Raw genomic sequence first — 25,666 nt, forward strand, 5'->3', positions numbered from 1 at the left:
TAAGTTCAAAGGATGGAATCTAAACACAAATTTGAGCTATTTGCCTGTGGGTATGTAATATAATAAACGTATGTGCAGCTAGCTACATTTGCGGTCCTATGGTCTCTCTCTCTCTCTGGGTACTATTATCGGAATCATCTAAACACGTCCTTCCTTGAAAAATAAAGGTGTGAGAGAATGGAGGAAAATAGATTCCGTGAATTTCTCTGCACGTGTGTTTAAACCTGCTCATAATATATGATTTATAGCAATTAAGATCATCTGTGATCTTTTGTTTTTTCCTCTTTCTACAGAGGATTCTACTTCTTTGTTCTTGTTATACACATTTGTTCATCATCTACTGGTGATATCTGATTGTTTCTTCTTGGTTGGTTTGTTCTATATAGGAAGATCAAATTCAAAGTTTAAATAGAATATACAAAAATATGGGTTTGGATTATTACAACATATTGAAAGTGAACAGAAATGCAACGGAGGATGATCTGAAGAAATCTTACAGAAGATTGGCTATGAAGTGGCATCCTGACAAAAACCCCAACACCAAACTGGAAGCTGAAGCCAAATTCAAACAGATCTCCGAGGCTTATGATGTAAGTTTGCGTACTCCCCCCCCTCCCCCCCATTTTATACATTTCCTGAGATCCAATCCTTTGGCTAATAGGGAGTTTCTTGGGATACAAGTAAAATGTCTTTCCTCATTCTGATTTTCTGAGGGATTAACCAAAACATCCTAAGTTTTCATTCCTTTATTTTATTTTCAGCTTCTGAGCGATCCCCAGAAGCGAGCTATATATGATCAATACGGAGAAGAAGGACTAACCGATATGCCCCCTCCAGGGAGCACTGGAAACAACGGAAGAGCCAACGGTTTTAACCCTAGAAATGCAGAAGACATATTTGCTGAGTTCTTTGGAAGCAGCCCCTTTGATTTCGGATCAGCTGGAAGATCCATGAGGTTTCAATCCGACGGAGGAGGAATGTTTGGAGGAAGAACGTACAGCGATGGCACTGTGCCTAAGAAACCTCCACCTGTTGAGAGCAAACTGCCTTGTACCCTTGAAGAGCTCTACTCTGGATCAACTAGGAAAATGAAGATCTCTAGATCCCTTATTGACACCAACGGGTAAAATTACAAGATCCCTTCTCGTAGTTTCAAGTTTATCAATGCTATTTCTCTGAACAGGAGACAAGGGCAAGAGACAGAGGTTCTGACGATTGATGTGAAACCGGGATGGAAGAAAGGGACCAAGATCAAGTTTCCCGACAAAGGAAACGAGACAGTGAATCAGTTACCTGCTGATTTGGTGTTTGTGATCGACGAGAAGCCTCACGATTTGTTCAAGAGAGATGGGAATGATCTCATCACAAGTACAAGAGTGACGCTTGCTGAAGCTATTGGTGGAACAACTGTGAGCATCAACACGCTAGATGGGCGTAATGTACCCGTTGGTGTCACTGACATCATCAGTCCTGGCCATGAGCATGTGGTTACTGGAGAAGGGATGCCTGTAGCTAAAGAACCTAGAAACAAAGGTGACCTAAAAATAAAATTCGATGTTCAGTTCCCGACAAGATTGACTACGGACCAGAAGTCCGCACTCAAGCGCGTCTTAGCAGGTTGAACAAGCCTCGAGGTTTTAAAAATCTGTACAAATCTTTGATTGTTTCAAAAGTTTATTATTAAAAGGCTCCATTATTGTAATTCTGTTACAAAGCTACATTACAAGATGAGAGTGAAGTCAATACATGACCTAAACAAAAACACAAACTAATATTACAGAGAGGAACATAAACATTCACACAAAATCAAAATCCTCTGTTCCTACGTGCACTGTACTGTTGTTGTTGCCTAGGTGCGTTTTGATTGGGTCTCCATCCATCTGATGGTCCAGCACCATGTTGTCCTTGTGGTCTGGCCATGGCTCTGCTATGAAATGGAGGACCAGGAGGTGGTGGAGGTTGAATCTGGTGGCCTGAGACTTGAGGTTGCCATTCAGGAATATCGTCATCGTCATCATCCTGACCATTCCATGGTTGTTTACCTGCTGAGTTTCCGTACTTGAGTATGAGCTCCCTTACTTGATTCAAAGACCGAGACTGAGGCACCACTGCTTGCCGGGGAGAAGAAGTAACCGGTGGTGCAGTGGAGGGATTGAAGTTAAACTCTGGTAAGTCATCATCGTCGTCTTTCACAGCAGCTGGACCAAATCCAGGTGGCAAATCTTCATCATCATCATCATCTTCACAACCATGATTCCCCATACTAACAGCAACAACAGGAGGCTGATGATGATTCTTTACATTCAGACTAGTACTAGACTTTTTGTTTACTGGAGCCAACACTGAGCTCTTGGTGCCAGCAACAACAACAGGAGGCTGATGATTCTTTAAAGAAGAGTGCTGACGTTTGAATCCGGGCTTATGACGTGAGGCAGGAGACGAGACTGCACGCCTCCAGACAACAAGGCCGATCAAACCGATGTTGTCTGAAGATTTGGCCTCATCGAGGTGGTCCTTGGAGATGACTTTGCTCAGTAAGTCTAGAGTCTCTCCACGTGAAGGGCAGAGGTAAAGCTCCACGCCTGAAGTTGGCTCAGCGTAACCAACTCTTTGGTCAGCAACGTACGACTTAGCAACCTGACACATAAAGAAAAGAAAGGGTAAAGACTTTAATAAGCAGAGAATATAATAAATGTCTTGACCAGAATTAGATATATAATTTTAGAAAATAATAGCAATAAGAATTATTATTACCTCAAAAAGGCTGTCACGCTGGCTCTGAGAGATGCCATCCTTACAAACCACGTTTATTACCTGCAAAATCCAAACAAATGGAACCGGTTCAGGATTCAATTATATAACACTGGTTCCAAAAATGCATGCAACAACACTTTTTTTCCTTGAAGGGTTTCTATTTTGGGTCATGATCTACATGTACTTTATGGACCATGTTTTGTGGTCTTGTCACTTTCTGGAAAAGATTATTGGCAAGATTCTATATCCTAAGTCGTTAATGCCACCGAACAATACAACTACAAGTGATTTAACATCCAAAATTTCGTGAATCTGTTTAATACAAAACTTTCAGATTCATCAATCCACAGTTGATTCTCTCTGTGGTCAATAAAGGGCTCGTTGTCTTGTCTCACACATGTAGACCAACCGTGAGCTTTTGCTTTCTGGAAGGCTATCCTTTTATTGTGTCTGCATTGAGAAATAATGACTTGCAATATTGAGATAGAGATTTTTGTGGATCTTTGAATGAATCCCTCTCGTAGTAGTAGTAGAAGTAACAAACAAGAGAGTGAATTTAATGATAATGCTTCTACTACAATGATGATGCAAGTAGTGAACTTCGAATACCATTAAGACACGGCTTCTAGACAATGGAAGCTCTTGCACAAACTTCCCAAACGCACTCAGTCTCACTCTACCCTTTACCTCCACCATCGTTGGCCACTCGCTTGTTTTTGCTTTCTCACCACTGCACCCACCAAATCCAGTCAGACACAATGTTCAATAAAACCTATAACATCCTATTCCCAATTCAAACCTACACTTAGATTCATTTATATTACTGGTACTACAAATCCCAATTCAATCATGTGCAAATTTTCAGAAATGCTAACAAGAGATAAAGCTAAGGTAAATTAGGAGACTTGCCTCTTGAAAATTCCGGTGACTGAGACAACTGAAGATGCACTAAGCTGAAGTAGACCACCCCATATATGTTCTTCTTTAGAGCTAGTAACCAAAGGTGCTTCTTCTTCTGGCTTAGAGACATCAACACCGAGTTTGACACCCACATCCGGTTTTGGAGAAGTTACAATAGCCTTTTGGAGTTCTGTTTTAGGAGAAACACTCTCACAAGCTTCCTTTGGAGATCTCGAAGGAGACTTTATATTTGACACAGCTCCAGAGTCAGATGCAGCCACTTCCTCCTTTACAGCATTCCCATGTTGTGGGCTTCCAAAAGGAGGTTCTGTGTTCAGAGACTCCATGAACTCGTCAAGCGATACAATTGGAGCAAGGAAACCCACATCCTTCATCTCATCATCCATCGACAAACCTTGCATTGGATCAGTCTCCTCCGTCATGTCTCCCTTGTCAGAACTTGCCTTCTGCGAGTCATTTTTATTTAAACTGGACTTGGCTTTGGCTCGAGGTCTACTACGTGAGGTGATCCCAGCAGAGACATCCACCATCTCACTCTCAACAGGATCAACCTCCACCTGGAACTCACCTTTATGCGTTTTCCTCACAAGACGACTCACATCAATATCTGCATCCCTCAGGACAACCATCTCAGCCATCTCTTCCGCTTTCGCTTGTCTCCACTGAGAAAGCTCCTTAGAAGCAAGCTCCTCAGCCGTCATGGAACATAATCTCTCCGGAGAGATCTTCCCGGACATGACGCTTTCTCTTAGCTCAGGGTTGTTTTTATCTTTCAAATTGAATAAGAGAGATCTTCCCTTCTCTTTGTACTTCTTGTTAACGCCTCCAAAGAGCTTATACAGTTCCAACTCTATTTTAGATGCCAAGAGGTTTGGATCCTCGTTCTCCTTTCTCCTCTCCTCAAGATCTGAAACAGGTTCCAAAACCCATGAGAGGCCGTTACCCTGTAGAAGCTCATCGCTGGAGAAATAACTACCGCTGAAAGGACCATCGTCACAGGGGAAAACATCATCATATTGAGTTTTCTGTACATCTGATTGGTTAACATAGTTCATCTCTGTGTCATTGGAACTCTGTTGCGGCAATATTCTTCCGTTGCCATCACAGGCTGAGGCAGGTTCATTACTTTCAGCTACTGGAGCACTTGCTTCATCAGTTTCTGTATTCTTTTTCTCTTTGGGAGATCCCTCGTGCTCATGAACCAAAGCCAAGGCGGCTGCTAATGACTCCTTCATTTTCGATCTCAAAGACTCGTTTCCTTCGTTTGTTGACCCTTGTGATGGGCCTGGTTGCTTCTTGTTCATCACTTGCTTCCTCTGGGAAGCGAGTTCCGTTTGCTTCACTTTCTTGGCAAGCACTGGTGGATGTTCTGTCTTGGGGGACAGAGTAGTGGATGATGGCATATGAGCTGGCTCTGAGTAAAATTGTTCTAGCCATGGTCTGTGATGCACTGATTCTACTCGCTTGTTTGGTTTCTCAGATGCAGACTCTGGTGGTAACTTTCGCTTCCCCGTCAGCTGAAATGACCTTGGACTACGACAGGCAGCTAATGATCTATCTATCGAATATCCACGCGGAACGAGAGGTTGCAAACGAGTCTGCAAAGATTGAGAATCAGCAAGAACTGAGGATTGAACAGAGACGCCCTCTGGCTCAAACGTGGATGACATAGGATCAGAGACAGATGCTTCTACGTTCGACTGAGAATCAGCAAGAATTGAGGGTTGAACAGAGACGCCCTCTGGCTCAAACGTGAATGACACAGGACCAGAGACAGATGTTTCCACTTTCAACTGAGAATCAGCCAAATCAGAGGGTTGTGAAGTGATGCTCTCTGGCTCAAACGTGAATGACATAGGAGCAGAGACAGACGTTTCCACTTTCGACTGAGAATCAGCAAGAACACAAGGCTGAGAAGAGATACCCTCTGGCTCAGATGTGAATGACGAAGGACCAGAGACAGATGATTCCACTTTCGACTGAGAATCAGCCAGAACAGAAGGTTGAGAAGAGATGTCCTCTGGACAAGAGACGGATGTTTCCACTTTCGGCAAGTCCACGTTGCCACACGTTAAGCCGACAGGCTCCTCTTCTTTAATGTCTGAAACTGTCATATCCTGAACAGGAAGATCGTTGGATCCTATCTCAACCAAGTTCGGATCTTTAAAAGTATCTGGATCCGCTTTCAGACTCTCCTCCATGTTGGTAGAGATTTGCTCAGCTCCCATATCACCAGACATGATAAACCACCACAGCTGCTTACTACAACATTCACTTCAACAGCTGTATTGACAAGCAAAAGTAATATAAAGACTCAGACATTTCCAAAGTTTATACTTTCCCAGTAAATCCGATCCAATCCTAAGAACACATATATCAATTGTCAAACCAAAAAATTTCAACCTAAGAAAAAATCTAAACCGAACTAGATCTCGAGAATACTAAACATGACGACCATACCTTATAACAGGATAGATATACAGTTCCACCACGAATCAATCGGAGCAGATAGACGCAGAGTGAGAATCAAACCCTAAGGATTCTTCTGGATAGAGTTTCAGCTGTTTCGGTGACAAAACGAAGGAGAAGAGGAAAAAAAGACGAGAGTTCGTGTCTTCTAGAGACAGAGGACACATGTCATGTGGGATGTAATATACATACAAGGCCCAAAATTAGGCCCAAAACATATATGGGCCTTAGCTACTTAGGATTCCTTCTTAGAGAAATCCAACGGTGAGCGTCTTATCAAACGGACGCTATAATTGCATGAGACATGTCGTTTTTTTTTTTTACTTTTACTTTTTCTTTTTTTAATCAACTGCATGAGACATGTCGTTATTGGACAAAACTGCTGTTTTTTTTTTCCGATAAGAATAAAATCCTGTCATAAAATTAAAGTTTTGCAATTAATTATTTTTCCTGCAATTTGAGAAAGGTATCATCATAATAAGTTTCTCCTCGATCCAAACTTTCTTCTTCAATTTTCTCTCTAAATTCAGAAAATTTCCTCTTATACAATCTCTCTCTCTAAATAATGTCCGTGGTGAATACAGGAATCATGAGATTGAGATTTGATGAGAAAGCAGGTAATGATTAGGGTTTCCATGTAAAATTGGGGATTACAAAAAGTGGCAACCTTTCTTTCGTTTCGGATCTAAACCCACATTCCACGGAGATCTCTCTCTCTCTCTCTCTCTTTAGGGCTCTTATGTGGATTTGAGCTTTCCTCACCTCTTAATCAATTCTCTCATCACTGCTTTCTTGTGTGTGTGTTTGGGGGGGGGGGGAAAGAATGTACAAGATATTCCTGAGGAAGAGTAAGCCTTCAAAACCCGACTCATCAGAAGAGCTCTCTCCTTCCAGCTCGGATCCGGTTCAGTTACCCGGAGCCAACGGTGTGGTCTCCGCGCCGCCCGTTCGGTCCAACTCAGGGAAGCGTATGTCCTCTGCCGTCTTCCCAGCGAGCGTGGTTTCTGGAATAGAGCCTTTGCTTCCCTTCAAAGACGTACCAAACTCCGAGAAACTGAACCTCTTCGTCAGCAAAGTCAGCCTCTGCTGCGTCACGTTTGATTTCTCCGACCCGAACAAAAACTCCATCGAGAAGCTTGTGAAGAGGCAGACTCTGCTGGAGCTTCTTGACTTCGTAGCTTCTGGTTCCGTTAGGTTCACCGAGCCGGCTATTCTCGCAATGTGTAGAATGTGCGCTGTGAATCTCTTTAGGGTCTTCCCTCCCAGTTACCGGTCTAGTGGCGGTGAGAATAACGATGATGATGAGCCTGTGTTCGACCCTGCCTGGCCTCATCTGCAGATCGTCTACGATCTCTTGCTTAAGTTCATCACCTCTCCTTGTCTAGATGCCAAGATTGCAAAGAAGTATCTTGACAATGCCTTCATTGTGAGGCTGCTTGACTTGTTTGATTCAGAGGATCCTAGAGAGCGAGAGTGTTTGAAGACGATCCTGCATCGTGTCTACGGTAAATTCATGGTTCACAGGCCGTTTATCCGGAGGGCGATGAGCAATATCTTCCACCGGTTTGTGTTTGAGACGGAGAAGCATAGCGGAATCGCCGAGCTTCTTGAGTTTCTGGGGAGTATAGTGAGCGGATTCGCGCTGCCTTTGAAAGAGGAGCACAAGATCTTCTTGTGGAGAGTGTTGATTCCACTCCACAAGCCTAAGTCTCTTGGGAACTACTTCCAGCAGCTGTCTTTCTGCGTCACTCAGTTTATAGATAAGGAGCCGAAGCTGGGGAGTGTTGTGATCAAAGGTTTGTTGAAGTTCTGGCCTATCACTAACAGCCAGAAGGAAGTGATGTTTCTTGGGGAGGTTGAGGAGATTGTTGAGGCGATGAGCGTGGTGGAGTTTGAAAAAGTGATGGTTCCGTTGTTCTGCAGGATTGCTTGTTGTGTCAACAGTTGCCACTTTCAGGTTAGGTTTTCTTATTCTCTCTCAAGTCTTGAAAGACAATATAAGGTTCTAAAGTTGAACCATTTCATGTGATTCAGGTCTCTGAAAGAGCGTTGTTCTTGTGGAACAACGATCAGATTGTGGATTTGATTGCGCACAACAGGCAAGCCATCTTACCGATCATGTTCACTGCCTTGGAGAAGAACGCTGAGAGCCACTGGAACCAGTCGGTGCTGAACCTGACCCTAAATGTGAGGAAAATGTTCTGCGAAATGGACGAGGCTCTCTTCATGTCTTGCCACGCACGCTTTCAAGAGGACGAGGCAAAGCAAAGTTCTGAAGCGGAGAAAAGGAAAGAAACTTGGGAAAGGTTAGAGAAGGCAGCAAGTGTGATGCCTATAACTGGAAAGACAGCTGTTCTAGTAACTCCTTTAGCAACCTCCATTGCCTGCTAAATTCTCAGCAGCAAAACATCAGAAGAAGATGATGGAGTAGTTGCTGTCCTTTGTAATATTATATAGTTAGCTGTGTGGGGTTTATGCTAAATCTATTGCTTCCTTTAAACAGCTTGGAAGCAATGAAACATATATATATCAAACTCTTTGTATTTAATTTAAGTTTACATTGTTCATCTCAAAAGCACAAAACTTCATAGACTAAGGTCATGTAGATAGAATGTTTTCCCACGATAAGTGATGGTCTTTTCTTCAGCTCCAAGGCACCATAAATGTCCTTGCAGGTTAAGAGTCTCTTTCATTCCTGCTGTCTCCCACACAAACTCAAACAGACCTAAAGCTCTATCTAACTGCTTAACCCCTCTCCGAACCATTTTCTCATCCGCTGAGGTCAAGATCCTCCCCATGCTCAAGCAAAAGAACTCCCCCTTCTCCTCCTTGTAGAACCCTCCGCAGAGATCAACCTCGATGTCACGCACACTGCCGTAGAGAAAATACACGAGGAGAGTGAACAAACAAGGCGAAGGACTTCCCAGCATCTTCGAAAGCTTTCTATGCACGAGGTGCTCTTGGTGTCTAACCTCTCTGAATCCAATAGTGTTGTCCAGAAACACGTCTTTGATCTGTAGAAGCCCTTCTTTCATCGACAAAAGCTTCTCCAGATGGTAAAAGTCATGCTCGAGGAGGTACCTTCTCAGATCATTCACCATGTCGAGAACATCTTCCCACTTCGCAGAGGCGCTCGCCTTTGCGTAACGAGCTGGCACAGGCCGCATCCAAGAAGTCGAGCTCTCGACTTCATAAGAAACCGATGACTCGGATAAGAACTTGAGGCAAGACAAAATCACTTGCTGGCCCAACTTCGCGCCTTGTGTCTTCTTCTCCTCGCTATGTTCGAGTAACCAATCAACTTCTTCCTTGAGATTATTCAGTATATCTTCGAGAGCACCTCTCCAGATACGATACTGAGTCACCTGCGAACACACTGTGCACCTCACCATCTTCCTCTGCTGCGAAGAGATGTCAAGAAAGTTGCAAACTTTGGTCAGTGAATTCACCAGAAACGGCTCTCTTTCGCTTGCAGTACCGAAAGCTAAGCGCCCTCGTCCCTGTTGCTTGAGCTTCTGCTGAAGTGAAGGAGACCCAACGAAGATTCTAGCTAAAGACTTGAAAGCTTGCATCTTTTGTTTGATAGCGTCATCATAGACGATTACGCCATTGATGTCCTCGAGCTTCCCATCGACTAAATCAACGTCTTGCAACGCACGTGTTAGTTTTGTCAGAACCGAGAGTTTGTTTCTGTACCATTCGCAAGGCAGTGCTTCTTCTTGGGAACCAACAGAAGAATGAAACAGGGCATTGACTGAACGGGAGAAGCGACCTGGGCTTGCCCTGAAACAGAGTAGAGAGTTTAGATGCCTTGTTATGTGATGTACATTACCCAACATTTGGAAGCGACTTCTCTATTGGGAATTTCAACGAACAGTTTGAATGCAACTCTTGACCCGAAGAAACATAGGGTCTTTAATTCATCTACGTGTATGATTCTCTGCCAAAGAAATCAAATTTGGTATGCGGGAGCATCTGTATCGTGAAAAGGAGTGAAATGCGATTTGTAAGAAGAGAAGGGAAGCTTCTGATGACGAGTGAAGCTATGAGAGAGGAGATGAGAGATGGAAGTGCTGGTTATGTTTGGATCGTAAATGGGCCTGAAGAAATAAGAATTTTAAAAAGGCCTAAGAGCCTTAATCATCGAATCGATCACGTAAAAATGAAGTACAGACAAAATCTCATTTGGCTATAAAACAGGGCAATTCTCTCAAAGACTTTTTTTTTTATGTCATAAAATAGAGTTCAAAAACCAAAATAACCAAAATAGATTTTTTTATTTTGAAAATTTTAATATTTTTTTAGTTTTTAAAATTTAAAATCATACCCTCAAAACTCCACCCCTTAACTCTAAACCGTAAATCATAAACTCTAAACCCTAAATTATAAATCATAAACCCAAATACACCCCTTAATAAAACATTTTGGTCATTTTGATATTTGAGGTTTATATTTGTGATAAAAACTTTTTTAGGTATATCATAGGAAATTTCTCCTTTTTATGTGTTAATTATTTTTTTTTCAAGAAAAAAAATTAAAGATGCATCTATTAAAAACACAGACCTAACATTCGGGTGTGAGGTACATCCCACGGATTTACCTTCTTCCGGATATTCAATGGACCGAAAATCTTCTCTCGGGTATTCAAATGAACTGAAATGCAATAGTCTATATCCGTGGAATGTGACCAGAAAAATATGACTTAATTTCGCATGACAAATGGATCGAACTTAAAATTTGGTGACATCTTAGATCCTTCCCCTTACCACTGCCACTTGACCGCAAGCTCCAGTCTTTATATGTTAATTATTGTTCATCGAAATCCCGTAATGTGGTTTCATATACATGTTTCTTCGTAAAAATATATTTCTTTGTTCTTCAAAAAAAAAAAAAAAATATATTTCTACACATATTCACAAAAACCATGATTCTTTTCTTACGTAACATGATAATAAAATGTAATGTTTTTGTTGCGAATCATTACGTTGTCTCTTTAGCATTTTACCCTTTAATAGTGATTTATGCATTAGAAGTTCGAATCTTCTTCTACATATTTTTGTGTCATTCCTACGGATTTTCAGTATGTTGTTTTAAAATAATAGATTTTCATATTATAAAAGAAGGTATAGTATTTGATCATGTTTATTACCTTTCATATAAAAATTATAAGATTCTTGAGTCGGACTAATTAATTAGATCTAAAAATGTTAAATGAACCTCTTAACTCCTGCGGATAATTCGATTTTTAGGTAGAATTGTACATACTCCTGGCCATGACAATTGCATACTTTGCATAAAGACGTAAATCATTAGGAAGAATGTGACAAAAGCAAAAGATATAAGAGCTTAGAAAGATGAACATGCTTGCTTTCTTTTATGTGGGGTAAAGAAATTTTTTATTACTTTTGGAAAAAGTTACTGAAATTTTCCCCAAATTTACGAACTTAGTATTGTTTTTAGTGTTTTGTAATAATAAGTTGTTTAAAATTGTTTTGTGAGGGTGCTTTCTAAAATGGATAAAAAGTTAGCTTTGCTATTGCTTTTTGTTACAAAAATTTGACTTTAACAGTTGAATTTTTATTTTTTAACAAGTGATGTACACTTTACTTATTAGAATTGTCATCGAGGGCTTCTCTCGCTCATATATCACTAAGAAACACTGATTGCGTAGTTTATATTACTTATTTAGTCGGTAATCATGTTTTAGTTAACATGGATTGTGGAACTATGACTAAAGGTATATATAAAAGAGTCCCACGTATTAGATGCGCCATCTATTATTCTCCGCCAACACTCAAGCAGTGACTCCAGTTGACAATAATTTATAATTTAATGATTTCTTATTGATCTTTAGGTAATTGTGAACTTATGTGTTTAGTTAAGCTGTATCAACATGACTATGCTAGTATAAGAAAACTGTGTTTAACTTCATAGATCAATTATTTAGGAGTTATATATGCAATACTATTCAGAACAGCTTTATTAGTTTTTTTCTTCTCGTCTACAATTTGTTTTCCTATATAAGTTCATATAGTGATACTAACAGCACTGCATATTAGTAATTAGGTTAGGGCTGGGGGAAAAATACTTTTAACCAGGAATCTGACTCAACCTCTATCAAAAAAAAATCTGATCCAGTTACCAAAAAAAAAAAAAAAAAAATCTGATCCCGAATTCCCGATCCGATTTGTTTCTAGAAAAATATCTGAAAGGAGCATGACACTAAACATTTCGAAAATCAGATAGTACTCGGTCCAAACAGAAACTCAACCTAGTATCGTAAAAACTATGAAATAAACTAAATTCATTAATTAGTTTTGGGTAATCTAATACATTTGAGTACTTTCAGAGAGATTGAAACGCTTTTATACTGGATATTCTGATAATGCAGATTATTGTAGAATAGTTTGAATAAGTTTATATCATAGCTTTTGGATAACTCAAATATCTGTTGCCCAAAAATAAGGATAACTCAAAGATTATTTTTAAAGGATAACTCTAATATCTTAAAAATATATATATATTTTTTTTGTTCTTTCGTATATAAGTTAAATTAAAACATGATCTGAACCAAACATAGGAAAAACCAAATTAGATTAAAAATAAAAGAATATCCAAATTCGATTTATGAATATAAACTGAAGAATTGATAAACCAAACCGAGACCCAAATTCCCAACCTGATAGGTTATGAACTTGATTGAGCTTGTCTTTGAAAATGTATTTATTTACTGCAAATCAAAGGGTTCAAATCTCAGTGCGTGGCATTAAAGCAATGTATGTAAATCGAATATAATTGATGGTTTTGGAATTCAAAGTGAGAATGATAATACCTAAGACGTACTTTCACTTCACTAATACCAAAGAAGAATAAAATGATGAATTAAACTTAAAGTGGAGAAAAAAACGAAAGATTCTTTTGTAAAAGCCAATTAGTGCAACCTTTAACGGAAAAATAAAAGCCAAGCACTGGATTATACTAGTAGCAGACATTAAAGACGGGTTGTCTTCTTTTTTGACTCGTTTGATGATAATCTTAAGTACACCTCTATGAGGTCAATGAATGAGGAATCCTATGCAAAATGCAACGTGTGTATGGACACGTGCGTAAGCTTGTAATATCGTTCTTAACAAGCAAATCTTCCCGTAAGGAACAGTATATAAAACATTTATGAATCAAAACATCCTTTTTATAACCAAATTCATTGTAAGGAAAAAACCTTAATATACAATAGTTAAACCTTTTTAGACGTTATAACTCCAACGAAATGTTTATCAAAATTATTTTAATTAGAAGTTGGAAATTAATCAAAACGTCAAAGAAGCGATATGTACGTTTTTTTAACCACTAGTATTATAGGAATGCTAGTAACAGAATAATTACTTGGTCAGCTTGCCATTCAAATTACTAGTGACAACATAATTACTTGGCCAGCTTCCCATTAAACTAAAGAAGAGAACTCAAAGAATTTTATTTTCTATTTGGTGGTCAACCCATCCTGATCAAGCCACCTCATAATAGGAATGCTCGTTCATAATATATATGCTCAATTCATGTCTGTCCACCTTTGAGAAATTCAAATTTCATAATTATTCACTCCCTTTTTGAGGCCTTGGATTGAACAAAAGGTTGTGCTGTGGTCCATGCATCTATCCATTTCAAACACGTACTGGAATTGTTGTTTGGTTTAGCGTAAAGAAAAATCTACATCCCTCCTAAAATTTGTATAATACAAACTAATTGAATAATGAAATATGCATGCAATTTCGATTTTCTGCCATAGAAACTGAAAATCTTAGTGTTTCGTACGATAAACAACTCAAGAGCTTCAAAGTTTGATGAAAATCATAATTGCGGAGTAAGAACTAAGAAGGTAAACACTTTATCAAAATAAGAATACATTAAAGCAAACGTACATAGTAGGAGATCGATATAAGAACAAAACACTTCCTAATTTTACTTGATTTGCTTACATTCAAAGATAACCAGACAAAAGTCCTACGAGATATGAAACGAGACAAATCAACATTAAAAATAAAAACAAATCACGACATAAAGGGCCGTTTTCTTGCTTCGGTTCTTCACTAGTTTTATCTCTTCTAACGTAACCTGCATCCAAATTGTTAGTAAAGAGTATAAGGACTATATTGTAAATACAGTAGAATACGTTTTACCCTACTTTGTACGTATGTATATATACTTCTCCTATAAACTGTATTGAGCCTCCAATTCTTTATGGTATCAGAGCCCTGATCTGACCTAAACTTTTTTTTTTTTTTACGTCTTCTTCCCTTCAAATTTTCTTCCCTCCCCTTCTTCTCCAAACTTCATCATGTCGGCTACATCACACTCATCTGAAACCATCACCATCACCACCAACTCAAACACCATCGTCAATGTTAACATGTCCAATGTAACAAAGCTCACATCCTCGAATTTCCTGATGTGGAGTCGCCAGATCCACGCTCTTCTCGATGGATATGATCTCTCTGGTCATATTGATGGTTCGATCGCCATCCCCTCCTCCACGATCACAACAGACGCCGGCGTTTCGACGAATCCGGCCTACAACCTATGGAAGCGACAAGATCGCTTGATTTATAGTGCTCTCCTTGGTGCTATAACCACAACGCTGCAGCCGATCCTCTCCTCCACAAATACGGCGGCTGAGATCTGGCGTACTCTATCGGACACATATGCTAAGCCTAGCCGAGGTCATTACAAACAACTCCAGCAACAACTCAAAGCTGCTACGAAGGGTGACAAATCGATCAGTGAGTATGTCCAAGGACTAACAGCCATCTTTGATCAACTTGCTCTCTTAGGGAAAGCAGAGGATCTTGAAGACCAGATTGAAGCAATTCTCGGGGGTCTTCCTGATGATTACAAGACCTTGGTTGATCAGGTCGAAGGCCGTGATTCTGCACCCTCCATCCCGGAGCTCCACGAGAAACTCATTAATTTCGAGACTAAGCTCAAGTCAAAACAGGCTCCTCTGCTTCCTACACCTGTCTCCGCTCACTACACAAACCCGAGGGGCACTGGCAACAACAACAACAACACTTCTCGACATCAGAACTACAAGCGTGGTGGATACCGTGGTGGTGGACATCAAACTTGGCAGCAGCAACATTTTCAACCCACCTCCAACACAAACACTCCACGGGGCTACCAAGGAAAGTGCCAGATATGTGGTGTTTTCGGCCATAGCGCACGGAGGTGCTCGCAACTGCAGACACAAGCGCTGGCGTTATCACAAGGAGGCAGCTCTAACTTGCAGCACTATCAGCCTAGAGCAAACGTTGCCAGCTCTTTCCCCTACAACACAGCTCCTTGGTTGCTTGACAGTGGGGCTACTCATCACCTCACATCTGACTTGAACAACTTGTCGCTGCATCAACCATATCATGGCGGAGATGAAGTCGCAATTGCAGATGGCACAGGGTTACAGATCACACATATTGGTTCAGCTTCTGTCCCTACTCCATCAAAATCTCTCAAACTTAAAGATATTCTTTGTGTACCTGCTGTTGATAAGAACTTGATATCTGTTTACCGGCTTTGCAATGCTAATCAAGTTTCTGTGGAATTCTTTCCGGCTTCTTTTCAGGTGAAGGATCTCAGCACGGGGGTCCAGTTGCTTCAAGGCCGAACGAAGAATGAATTGTATGAGTGGCCTATGTCTGCGTCAACCAAACCCACTGCCCACGCCACTTACCCAGACACAAAGGCCACCCTAGCCCAATGGCATCTTCGCCTCGGACACCCTTCACCATCTCTTCTTCGTACCATTGTTTCTAAGTTTTCTTTACCATGCTTTTCAAACTCTGTTTCTGTTTCTCCTTGCAATGATTGTCTTCTCAATAAAATTCATAAGCTTCCCTTTCAAACAAGTTCAATCAAATCTTCTCAACCTCTTCAATATATATTTTCAGATGTTTGGCAATCCCCTGTTCTTTCCTCAGAAAATTTCAAATATTATCTTCTCTTTGTTGACCACTATACACGTTATACGTGGTTATACCCTCTTACTGCAAAATCCCAAGTCAAAGATATATTCATCCTATTCAAGCCTCTTGTTGAAAACAGATTCCAAACCAAAATTCAAACTCTCTACACAGACAATGGGGGCGAATATATTGCTCTCCGATCTTACCTGGCCACTTCAGGGATCTCTCACCTAACCACACCTCCCCATACTCCTGAACATAATGGTCTTTCTGAAAGGAAACACAGACATATCGTCGAGACCGACCTCTCTCTCTTATCCAAAGCGCAGATGCCTCTTACTCTCTGGCCCTGTGCTTTTGCTACTGCGGTTTTTCTTATTAACCGTATGCCTACCAAAATCCTAGCCGACCAATCCCCTTACCAAAAGCTTTTCAACCAAGTCCCAAACTATGCTAAGCTTCGCACTTTTGGCTGTCTGGCTTATCCCTGGCTGAGACCATATGCCCAAAACAAGCTAGAAAATCGATCCCTACCATGTGTCTTTATCGGCTATTCTCTAACCCAAAGTGCCTATTATTGCTTAGATCCTACAACCAACCGTATATACACCACTCGACATGTGCGGTTCAATGAAACCCAATTCCCATATCACTCTCTCACTAAACCAAAACCAGCTCCTGAACCTATTCCAACCGACCCACTGAATCTCTTCCAACCTCATACCTTCATCCCTGCAACTTCGCCACTCATACATTGTTCTCCGCCGGCTGCGAACACTGTACCTTCGCGCTCAGAAACTCCACCTATGACTCAGCAGTCGCACTCGTCGACTTCTACATCATCTCAGTCCTCCGCAAATGATGTTACACCATCCCCGCCGACTGCACCTGTCCCTTCGGCACCGGTTACAGTTGCACCACAGGCAATGACTGCTCCGACCTCCCCGTCACCCGCGGACACTGTCTCTGCTCCGCCACAGCCTGCTGCAGCTCTACCGCGTCATCCTATGACCACACGCTCTCGTAACAACATCCTCAAACCAACGACCAAGTACAACAACTCTGTTCAGCTCCAATGTGATCCTCACTGGATCCCAACAACCTGGCAGCAAGCTATGAAACACGCGCATTGGCGTGCAGCTATGAGTTCTGAATTTAACTCCACCAATGAGAACCATACTTGGGATCTGGAAACTGCAACTGCAACAATGAATATTGTTGGCTGCCGCTGGGTATTTACAATCAAGTATCATCCTGATGGTACGATTGATAAGTACAAGGCAAGGATTGTTGCTAAAGGGTATCATCAAAAGCCTGGACTTGACTACACAGATACATTCAGTCCTGTCATCAAGTCTACGACTATTCGTATCATTCTTGGACTCGCAGTGAACTGCGACTGGCCTGTGCGTCAAATTGACGTCAATACGGCCTTTCTTCAAGGTCACCTGAAAGAGGAAGTCTTCATGTCTCAACCTCCTGGGTTCCATGATCCGAACAAGCCAACCCATGTGTGTCGTCTTCGCAAAGCTCTCTACGGCCTCAAACAAGCTCCCAGAGCTTGGTACTCGGAGCTCAAGACATTCCTAACAACGATTGGCTTCAGAAACTCTTTAGCAGACGCTTCTCTCTTTATTCTTAAGCATAACGGTGATTATGTTTATTTATTGGTGTATGTTGATGACATACTTGTTACAGGAAGCTCCTCTACTCTGGTTCAACAGATCCTCATGCTATTTCTCGGAGGTTCTCCATTAAAGACATGGGTAATCTTGGTTATTTTCTTGGTATTGAAGCGATCAGAACATCTCGAGGGTTACATCTTATGCAGCGGAAGTATATTACTGATCTTCTTACCAAGACTAACATGCTTAATGCTAAGCCTGCTGCTACGCCGCTCCCGTCATCGCCGAAACTCTCCATTAAGTCTGGGACACCTTTGGCTGATCCTCATCCCTCCTAAAATTTGTATAATACAAACTAATTGAATAATGAAATATGCATGCAATTTCGATATTTTCTGCCATAGAAACTGAAAATCTTAGTGTTTCGTACGATAAACAACTCAAGAGCTTCAAAGTTTGATGAAAATCATAATTGCGGAGTAAGAACTAAGAAGGTAACACTTTATCAAAATAAGAATACATTAAAGCAAACGTACATAGTAGGAGATCGATATAAGAACAAAACACTTCCTAATTTTACTTGATTTGCTTACATTCAAAGATAACCAGACAAAAGTCCTACGAGATATGAAACGAGACAAATCAACATTAAAAATAAAAACAAATCACGACATAAAGGGCCGTTTTCTTGCTTCGGTTCTTCACTAGTTTTATCTCTTCTAACGTAACCTGCATCCAAATAAAAACAAAGGATATGTCAAAATACCTTTTCACTCATTAGGTCTCAAGGATTATATTAAATTAAAACAACCGTACCCTTTTGCACGTAAATTACTATATGGATATATATATATAAGGCACGAAACCATCGATCTTTTATTTTGCATATTTTCGGGTTGGTATATATATAGGACACTAGCATATAAATTTTGAGGACATAAGATGTGTGGCTTGTGATTAGAAATTAAATTTATTGTTGAAATGAAATTTACTAAAGAAAGTCTAGTAACAAACCATTTTCTTGAAGATGACGAAGAAAGTTAGGACTAGTAGGGTGAATTGGTGGCCGGTTCCTTTGGGGCGTTGCACCTGAAACACTCTGACCTGCTTGCGAAGTTGTGTTCATTGCAGCCTGGCCTAGATACAATAATACAAACACTAATCGGTTTCTACATAACCAATCACTATCTACAACTTTTATATATATATAAATTTTAAACATGAATGTATATACTAACATATCTAAAACGGTCATTTTAGCTTACGCAAGCCCGCGCGCATGCATGAGTTAAGGATATTACGTGCCAAATATATATTTTCATGCACTTTGCACACTGAACAAAAAAAATACCTCGAGCAAATCCAATCTCCAGATTTCCAAGAAGAACGGCCCATGCCGCCTCCACCAGCACTGCTGCTACCAAAACCAAAAAGGCCGCGTCTCGGACCATCACTCATGTCTATAAACCCGGTGGCTGCAGCAGCAGCCGAGCGTGACGACTCATCTTTTGCGGCACCACACGTGAAACAGTTGGACCTGCTTGCAAAATTGTGCGTCCCGCAATTTCCAAGGTTGCAGTACCAATCACCTGGTCTCACGTCAGGCCCGGTGTTGAAAGCAAAAGAGCTACTGATTGGACGGCTTGTGAAATTACTCACTAAGTCGGTAATGCCGCTCGTCCTTGGCTCTCTGCAGCGTTGACAGGAATCCCTTCTCTGGAAGTTGAGGTGGCTACACAATCGGCAGTTCCAGTCTCCTGGCCTATTCATCTTCTTCTATGGCCCCATAGAGAAAATATAATTACAGAAAATTAGAAGCATAAAATACAAGTGTAACTTTATATAGTATTTGATATGATTACCTGGGAATGTTAGTTATAAACAATTAAAGAAAGTAGAAGTGAGTAGATGAGATCTGTTAGAGGATACAAATGTGATGTTGGACTCCCTCGTATATATATATATCGACAAAGCACAAGGCTCTTCCTTCAACAACCGGGAACATTTTTTGAAGTAAAAATTTAGGGTTTCAATTGGTTTTTACTTTCTTATTTTTGTTTCAGCTTTAATGCATTTCCTTTAACGTAAACTACGTTTTCCCAAAAGAAACAAAAATAATCTATACATATTGAGGGCTTTATATTTTTCTATCATTTTAGACCCCACTAGTTTAAACAAAGGAAATATATTAAAACAGCAAGGTTAAAGCTTCCAATACCAGCCGTTTTCGTTATGCTTCTGCTTCACAAAAGCTAAATACATATTGCCAAATTCAATATTCACATTGTTGGACAGATGTTTGTTTGCATGTAAATCACTAATTCATTTGTAGCCTATTCCCTTGAAAATTCACCAATTCAACTTAGGTACATGGGTGCATAATATGTTCTCGTGCGTGTCAGGAGCAAAAAGGATACAGTCAGAAGAAAAATCAGAGGTAGCTAAAGCAAAAGTTGCATGGCAACAGTTTCAAGGAACGTATCGGTTCCCTTAACCACGAAAATTAAAGAAGGGAAATCAAACATTAATGAAATATTTACTTCTCCCTTCTTTAATTTTAGTCTTTTAAGTTTTAATGTTTCTTCCAACATTGTAGTACCGACTTTGTCGTGCATAGATAGATCTTGTTCGTGATTCTCAAATAAAACCCAAGGAAAACATCAAAAGCTTGGATTAAAGAAAACAAGAATAGTTGAATGGTAAAGGTATAGTCTCCGAGGTTTAAATATTCTTGACCATCTTTGTGTCCTTTGAATTTGTCTACTAAAACATAATTTCATATACTTTGTTAATTCCTTTTCATTTATACCTGCAGGTTACAAATTTTACATATTGTCGCTTGTGGTACACTGCAATCGCTGCTTTTTATTTACAGTCATTTCACCTTTTCATCTGTGTATGATAAATTTAACTCTCCATCCTTCAAATATAAAGAATCTTGTTATTGAAAGGTAAATATGTCTGGCTAAAGTAAAGGTGCCTCAGTTGTAAGATAATAAGACAAAAAACCACAGCAAGGTACATGTGGAATGCCATGAATGATTAATAACTTTTAATATAAATTCTCAAATAAAATTATATGGATATTAAGAAATATGGAAACTATTTGTCGTTTCTTTAGTTTTTAAATTGGGTTTGCTACAATACAAATGAATTTGCTGTTACAAAGACAAGTAAAATCTAATAAATTAAATATCCCCAAAGTATATACGTAAACCGTTTTCAGATTTGAGATATGCCCCAAAAATACTTACTCGCAATATATTATATAGTTTTTATGTACTTGAATTAAAATAACGATGAAGTTATTTTTCTTAAGTATGTTACCGACAACTAATTCGCTTTAAAAGTCTTTTGTAAGCTAATTTAAAAGTGCTTATATATGGAAATTAGCACATGGATTTAGATATATCAATTTTTGATTAATCTAAAGATATCTCAAACTTATGGAAATGTTCATAATAATCTTAAAAAGATGTGTAATATACGAATAAACTCTTTTCTGAATATATAAATGAAGCCTAAAATATGATTTTATATTCACTTAATCACACATATTTAATGTTTAATATCGTGAAATTGCTTCAAATATATATTTTTAAAGTCTACGTATCACTAAACTAGTTAATTTTAGCTACAACATACTTTTACGATTGTTTTGTATACGAGACCAAGGGCCTTATCCATAACTCCACGTAAAAGCTAACTTGAAACTGTGTAAAATAGCGGGTGATAAAGTACCATATAATATATGTGGAAGAAAAAGGAAAACGGGAAGAAGGAGAATATATAAGAATCACACTTAATAATTAGTAAACCCACCACATTGTCTCGGGGAATGGTAAAGAAAAGACTGACGAACACAAAAGAAAAGAGAGAGAATCTATTCGATTCTCTTTGGGAAATGCTTCCATGCATCACTTATCTATATAGCATAATCATCATCTGAATGTATATTTATCCCACCTATTTTATTTGCCAAGCTACAATTTTACGAGTAATATGATCAATCTCGCGCAAAGATACCTAGAACATTTCCAGTGATGGAGTTAATTATTCATTTGAGTATCATATTAGTATTTTATTTCATTTGTATACTGTAACTTTAATTTAAAACAAATTTAATCACTAAGAATCTGTCTTCATGAATTTATTTTAATATGATTCTTTTAGCATCGTTTTTTATTCTCTCTTCTTTCTAGTTAAACACCTAATGGAGATGCTTTTAAACTAAGAGATTAAATCACACTAACAAAAAAAAAGGCAAGACACTAAAAATCGTAGGAGAAAACAAGAATAACTTGGACAATCAAAGACCAAAGGCATGTTTAACTAATTATTTAAAACTCATATATTTGATCGCTGTAAAAAAAACTCATATTTGACCAAATAGCTTTTCTGAATAGAAACATGTTCCTTTAAAAAAAAACATGTTCCATTTTATATAAAAATTCCACTTGAAATACATGCGAACCTTTGCACTGATGATACAATATACATATATACATATTTTTTGTAATCAATTTACACAGTTAAAACTTTGCAAACCAAACTGATAGTTTTGTATTTATATATGAACGACGACAAACGTTTGATTTCTACCACTACATGCAAGACCAACCACTATTTTGTTTGTGTTTTGGAAACATATATAAATTCCGTATGACTAAAGCTCTATCGTAGAATATATGCGTCTTTTAAATATGTTGCAAAAATATATCATTTTTCTTCTTATCCTGAAACTGTTTTCACCAATCAAAAACAATCTATTGCAACAATGACACGTAGCTGTCTTAATCTTTTCATGCTTTTTATTGTCCAGACGAAGACTTCTATCTCTGAATAAAAAAGCGAAAAACTCGCACGCGAATTTCTTACCTCCTTAATTAAAACTATCAAAATCTTTCAAAATATTGTATCATCCTTGTCCCGCCATGAACTGTCGGTGAAGCGCCACCGTCCGTATCTTCGAGGTAAGAGTATGTCTTCTCGTCCAAGGGGTCTGGTTGTTTCCGTTTGAAACCTGTGCAAATTGATAGAACTAATAAAGTTTACGACATGTTCATCAATTTAACTTTGGTTACAAAATTTAGTTAAAATTTTTTTGGTTACAAAAACTTAACACAAACTTATTTAGTTTAAGCAGAGTATATAAATATTTGGTTATAAAATTTATAAACCCCTTTTATGTACGTAAGGTTTTTTTAAATATTTGGTTTTAAATTTTCAATAAAAGAAAAAAAAAAAACCGAACAAGGGTGGTATGGTTGTAGTAGTAAACCGAACCATAAACCCAAGAATAGCGAAAGAAATACAATTCCCAAATTAACTGGTTAGGGCGCAAGAAGAAGAAGACAAATCATCCATGGCGGAGAGAGTCGAAGAGAAGCCATGGCGAGTTCTCGAGTTCTACAGTGGAATCGGTGGAATGGTAAACACTCTCCTCTTTACCTCTACTCTACGCTGATACTAATAATCCCTGTTTGTTTTTCAGAGATACTCTTTAATGGCGTCGGGCGTCGTGGCACAAGTAGTAGAAGCGTTTGAGATCAATGATGTTGCTAATGATGTTTACCAGCATAACTTCGGTCACCGTCCCCATCAGGTTCTTCTTCTAAAGAGAGAAACTTTGCAATTGCTTTGAATCATCTGAAGCTGTGGACTCAATTGCAAGCTTGCAACTTTGTACTTTGATGCTAGTTGCATTGACTTAGTTCCGTTTGTATGATCCTCAAATTCTGTTTTAATTTGTTCATAGGGGAATATTCAGAGCCTCACTGCTGGTGATTTAGATAGGTATAGTGCTGATGCTTGGCTTCTTTCTCCTCCTTGTCAGCCTTATACTAGACAAGGTAACTATCTTCCTTTTACTATTATCACTTGACTCGCTTTTTTTTTTTTTTGTAGCTAACAGTTTTGTGGTTAGGCCTTCAGAAACACTCTGGTGATGCTCGGGCTTCTTCGTTCCTTAAGATTCTCGAGCTTATACCGCATACATCTACGCCCCCTAGAATGTTGTTTGTAGAGAATGTTGTTGGATTTGAGGTTTGTGTTTAGTCATATGTACTTATATTCTCAATCATTTTCTTCGAATTTTCGATATCTTTTTTAAGTTATTGTGTGGTGTTTGTTGGTGCAGACTTCGGATACCCATATGGAAATGATTGATACGTTGACAAAATCAGATTATGTCACACAAGAGTTCATTTTGAGTCCGTTGCAGTTTGGTGTTCCTTATTCAAGACCTCGTTACTTTTGTCTGGTACTTTCTCTTTACCTTTTTCAATTATGTAAAGCCATTTGATGCATCTCTGTGTCACTTTGCTTTGCATGTATAATGTATGTACATGCTTCTGCTGTTTGAGTTTTCTCCTGTATTGTGATCTTTTTCTCCTTAGTTATCTATGATTCTCGTTTTGTTTTTGGTTAAAGCATCTTATGAACTTTGAAATCATTCCATTCTCGTTACTGTTTGTAGGCCAAAAGAAAGCCTCTGTCATTTCAGTCCCCGCACAATAACAACAAGCTACTCTGGTCTCCAGGCCCGTTATATGGGCGTGATGATCAGGTGGAGTTTGATAAATGTCAAGCAGAAGAGGGATCTGAAAACTTACTTCAGTCTTGCGAACCAGTAGAGAAGTTTCTTGACTTAACAGTAGTACAAGTAAACGGCGAGCCAAGTAGTTTTGATGAGTCTGAGAATGGATCCAGAGACTGTGATGGACAGGAAAAAGACGATCCTGTCTCAGAATCTGTACATCAATATCTAGTACCATTAAGTTTGATAGAGAGATGGGGAAACGCAATGGGTATCCTTTTATGATTTCATCTTCCTTCTTTTTCTATGGCACCACTTGTTCTGCTCATGTGAAACCGATCAACTATCTGTTTTATATTTCCTGAGCTGCTTGTAGACATTGTTTACCCTGATTCGAAGAGATGCTGTTGTTTCACAAAGAGTTATTACCGATACGTGAAGGGCACTGGTTCCCTCTTGGCAACTGTCCAGGTATGTTCTTCCATTGAGTTTTACAAGATTTGTTCCCTCTATCTGCTAGTGCAAAGAAAATGCTTATCATGAATAATCTATGAACACGCAGCCAAAAGTCAAGGGGAAGGAATCTTGTTTGAAAGAGCAGCGGCTTAGATACTTCACCCCGAGAGAGGTTAGCCACAAGTCCTTTTCATTTGTTATTACCAATGCCTCACTACTGAAAAGAGTGAAGATGTGCTTTATTTCAGTGGAAGATGATGTTTGGTTTCTATTCTGATTAGGTAGCTAATTTTCACTCATTCCCTGAAGACTTTGAGTTCCCAAAGCAGATAAGCCTTCGCCAGAGGTAAACCTCATTTTAAACAGAAAACGCTTCTGTCTGTATTATAGATTATATGCATCTGAGTGTAACAGAGGCACCGTTTTGATCCTCGCATAGAATTTAATCTGATAATACCCTTACATATCTTACTACTTGGTGTTTGTGGAAATGTTAAAAAGCCACAAGAATAATACTTACACTGTTGATACTCATGAACGCCTCTTTTATTGTGCAGATATGCAATGCTTGGAAACAGTTTAAGTGTAGCAGTCGTGGCTCCTCTTCTTCGGTATCTATTCAGTTCTTCTCCCGTCTTGACTGTGGAATAAAAAGAGCAGCAAGTGACTCTCGACCAATGATGGTCTGTTTTTTTGCGACATGGCAATGGCATAACCATGCATCTGTTTTGTATTACTTACAACATTATAATTTTGTTTCTGAGTTACCTCAGCGTTCTCTGATGTATTTCTTCTATATAGACAGTGACAATTGACAAATGAGCCAAGTTTTGTTGACAGTTATTCCTGTTTTTTTCTTCAATTTATCGATTCTAACTTATTATGGCCCACTTATATAGAGGGCCTTTTCCGGCCCAGTAACTTTTACCGTACTAGTCAAAACTCTTTACAAA

General features: G+C 39.1%; 6 protein-coding genes across 8 annotated transcripts; 3 read left to right on the top strand and 3 right to left on the bottom strand.

Moving 5' to 3' along the window:
* The first annotated feature begins 183 nt into the window (after positions 1-183).
* Positions 184-1,710, top strand: LOC106366798 (dnaJ homolog subfamily B member 1-like). The gene is made up of 3 exons (XM_013806461.3): positions 184-590; positions 762-1,123; positions 1,184-1,710. The coding sequence occupies exons 1-3, from the start codon at positions 426-428 to the stop codon at positions 1,620-1,622; spliced, it is 966 nt and encodes a 321-aa protein (XP_013661915.1). The 5' UTR covers positions 184-425; the 3' UTR covers positions 1,623-1,710.
* On the bottom strand, positions 1,657-6,307 carry LOC106366797. Of its 2 annotated transcripts, XM_013806459.3 has the most exons (5): positions 6,136-6,307; positions 3,664-5,958; positions 3,364-3,484; positions 2,755-2,814; positions 1,657-2,637 (listed from the first exon to the last, which is right to left on the bottom strand). In XM_013806459.3, the coding sequence occupies exons 2-5, from the start codon at positions 5,913-5,915 to the stop codon at positions 1,807-1,809; spliced, it is 3,264 nt and encodes a 1,087-aa protein (XP_013661913.1). In that variant the 5' UTR covers positions 5,916-5,958; positions 6,136-6,307; the 3' UTR covers positions 1,657-1,806. The 2 variants fall into 2 exon arrangements, with proteins under 2 accessions (XP_013661913.1, XP_013661914.1); XM_013806460.3 differs by lacking the exons at positions 1,657-2,637; positions 2,755-2,814 and adding an exon at positions 2,877-3,204.
* A 263-nt stretch (positions 6,308-6,570) lies between these two features.
* LOC106366799 (serine/threonine protein phosphatase 2A 57 kDa regulatory subunit B' kappa isoform-like) lies at positions 6,571-8,711 on the top strand. The gene is made up of 2 exons (XM_013806462.3): positions 6,571-8,101; positions 8,179-8,711. Exons 1-2 carry the CDS (start codon positions 6,968-6,970, stop codon positions 8,533-8,535), a joined length of 1,491 nt encoding a protein of 496 aa, XP_013661916.1. The 5' UTR covers positions 6,571-6,967; the 3' UTR covers positions 8,536-8,711.
* Positions 8,670-10,441, bottom strand: LOC106362987. Its single transcript, XM_022704798.2, has one exon. The coding sequence runs from the start codon at positions 9,981-9,983 to the stop codon at positions 8,730-8,732; it is 1,254 nt and encodes a 417-aa protein (XP_022560519.1). The 5' UTR covers positions 9,984-10,441; the 3' UTR covers positions 8,670-8,729.
* Positions 10,442-18,220: 7,779 nt separating this feature from the next.
* LOC106409110 (RNA-binding protein involved in heterochromatin assembly dri1-like) lies at positions 18,221-19,763 on the bottom strand. Of its 2 annotated transcripts, none has more exons than XM_013849792.3 (4): positions 19,582-19,763; positions 19,071-19,495; positions 18,734-18,856; positions 18,221-18,448 (listed from the first exon to the last, which is right to left on the bottom strand). In XM_013849792.3, the coding sequence occupies exons 2-3, from the start codon at positions 19,487-19,489 to the stop codon at positions 18,766-18,768; spliced, it is 510 nt and encodes a 169-aa protein (XP_013705246.1). In that variant the 5' UTR covers positions 19,490-19,495; positions 19,582-19,763; the 3' UTR covers positions 18,221-18,448; positions 18,734-18,765. The 2 variants fall into 2 exon arrangements, with proteins under 2 accessions (XP_013705246.1, XP_013705247.1); XM_013849793.3 differs by having other exon boundaries at positions 19,071-19,492; positions 19,582-19,692.
* A 2,704-nt stretch (positions 19,764-22,467) lies between these two features.
* On the top strand, positions 22,468-25,556 carry LOC106407360 (tRNA (cytosine(38)-C(5))-methyltransferase 2-like). Its single transcript, XM_013848219.3, has 11 exons — positions 22,468-22,692; positions 23,057-23,150; positions 23,214-23,324; positions 23,478-23,571; positions 23,646-23,764; positions 23,859-23,981; positions 24,198-24,528; positions 24,634-24,728; positions 24,820-24,885; positions 24,995-25,059; positions 25,271-25,556. The coding sequence occupies exons 2-11, from the start codon at positions 23,085-23,087 to the stop codon at positions 25,362-25,364; spliced, it is 1,164 nt and encodes a 387-aa protein (XP_013703673.1). The 5' UTR covers positions 22,468-22,692; positions 23,057-23,084; the 3' UTR covers positions 25,365-25,556.
* The last annotated feature ends 110 nt before the right edge of the window (positions 25,557-25,666 follow it).

The sequence above is a fragment of the Brassica napus genome, chromosome C7 (assembly GCF_020379485.1).
Source record: "Brassica napus cultivar Da-Ae chromosome C7, Da-Ae, whole genome shotgun sequence".
Lineage (NCBI taxonomy): Eukaryota > Viridiplantae > Streptophyta > Magnoliopsida > Brassicales > Brassicaceae > Brassica > Brassica napus.

Bases quoted from the DNA above. Each gene is read 5' to 3' on its own strand.
- LOC106407360 (XM_013848219.3), top strand. From the start codon at position 23,085: ATGGCGGAGAGAGTCGAAGAGAAGCCATGGCGAGTTCTCGAGTTCTAC. The intron at 24,886-24,994 runs GTTAGCCACAAG...TATTCTGATTAG, and splicing joins GATACTTCACCCCGAGAGAG to GTAGCTAATTTTCACTCATT. The intron at 25,060-25,270 runs GTAAACCTCATT...TTTATTGTGCAG, and splicing joins CAGATAAGCCTTCGCCAGAG to ATATGCAATGCTTGGAAACA.
- LOC106366797 (XM_013806459.3), bottom strand. From the start codon at position 5,915: ATGTCTGGTGATATGGGAGCTGAGCAAATCTCTACCAACATGGAGGAG. The intron at 3,485-3,663 runs GCAAGTCTCCTA...TGGTGGGTGCAG, and splicing joins GTCACCGGAATTTTCAAGAG to TGGTGAGAAAGCAAAAACAA. The intron at 2,638-2,754 runs GTAATAATAATT...TTTATGTGTCAG, and splicing joins AGCGTGACAGCCTTTTTGAG to GTTGCTAAGTCGTACGTTGC.
- LOC106366799 (XM_013806462.3), top strand. From the start codon at position 6,968: ATGTACAAGATATTCCTGAGGAAGAGTAAGCCTTCAAAACCCGACTCA. The intron at 8,102-8,178 runs GTTAGGTTTTCT...CATGTGATTCAG, and splicing joins TCAACAGTTGCCACTTTCAG to GTCTCTGAAAGAGCGTTGTT.
- LOC106409110 (XM_013849792.3), bottom strand. From the start codon at position 19,489: ATGAATAGGCCAGGAGACTGGAACTGCCGATTGTGTAGCCACCTCAAC. The intron at 18,857-19,070 runs GTATTTTTTTTG...TATTGTATCTAG, and splicing joins GGAGATTGGATTTGCTCGAG to GCCAGGCTGCAATGAACACA.
- LOC106366798 (XM_013806461.3), top strand. From the start codon at position 426: ATGGGTTTGGATTATTACAACATATTGAAAGTGAACAGAAATGCAACG. The intron at 591-761 runs GTAAGTTTGCGT...TTTTATTTTCAG, and splicing joins AGATCTCCGAGGCTTATGAT to CTTCTGAGCGATCCCCAGAA. The intron at 1,124-1,183 runs GTAAAATTACAA...TTCTCTGAACAG, and splicing joins TCCCTTATTGACACCAACGG to GAGACAAGGGCAAGAGACAG.
- LOC106362987 (XM_022704798.2), bottom strand. From the start codon at position 9,983: ATGTTGGGTAATGTACATCACATAACAAGGCATCTAAACTCTCTACTC.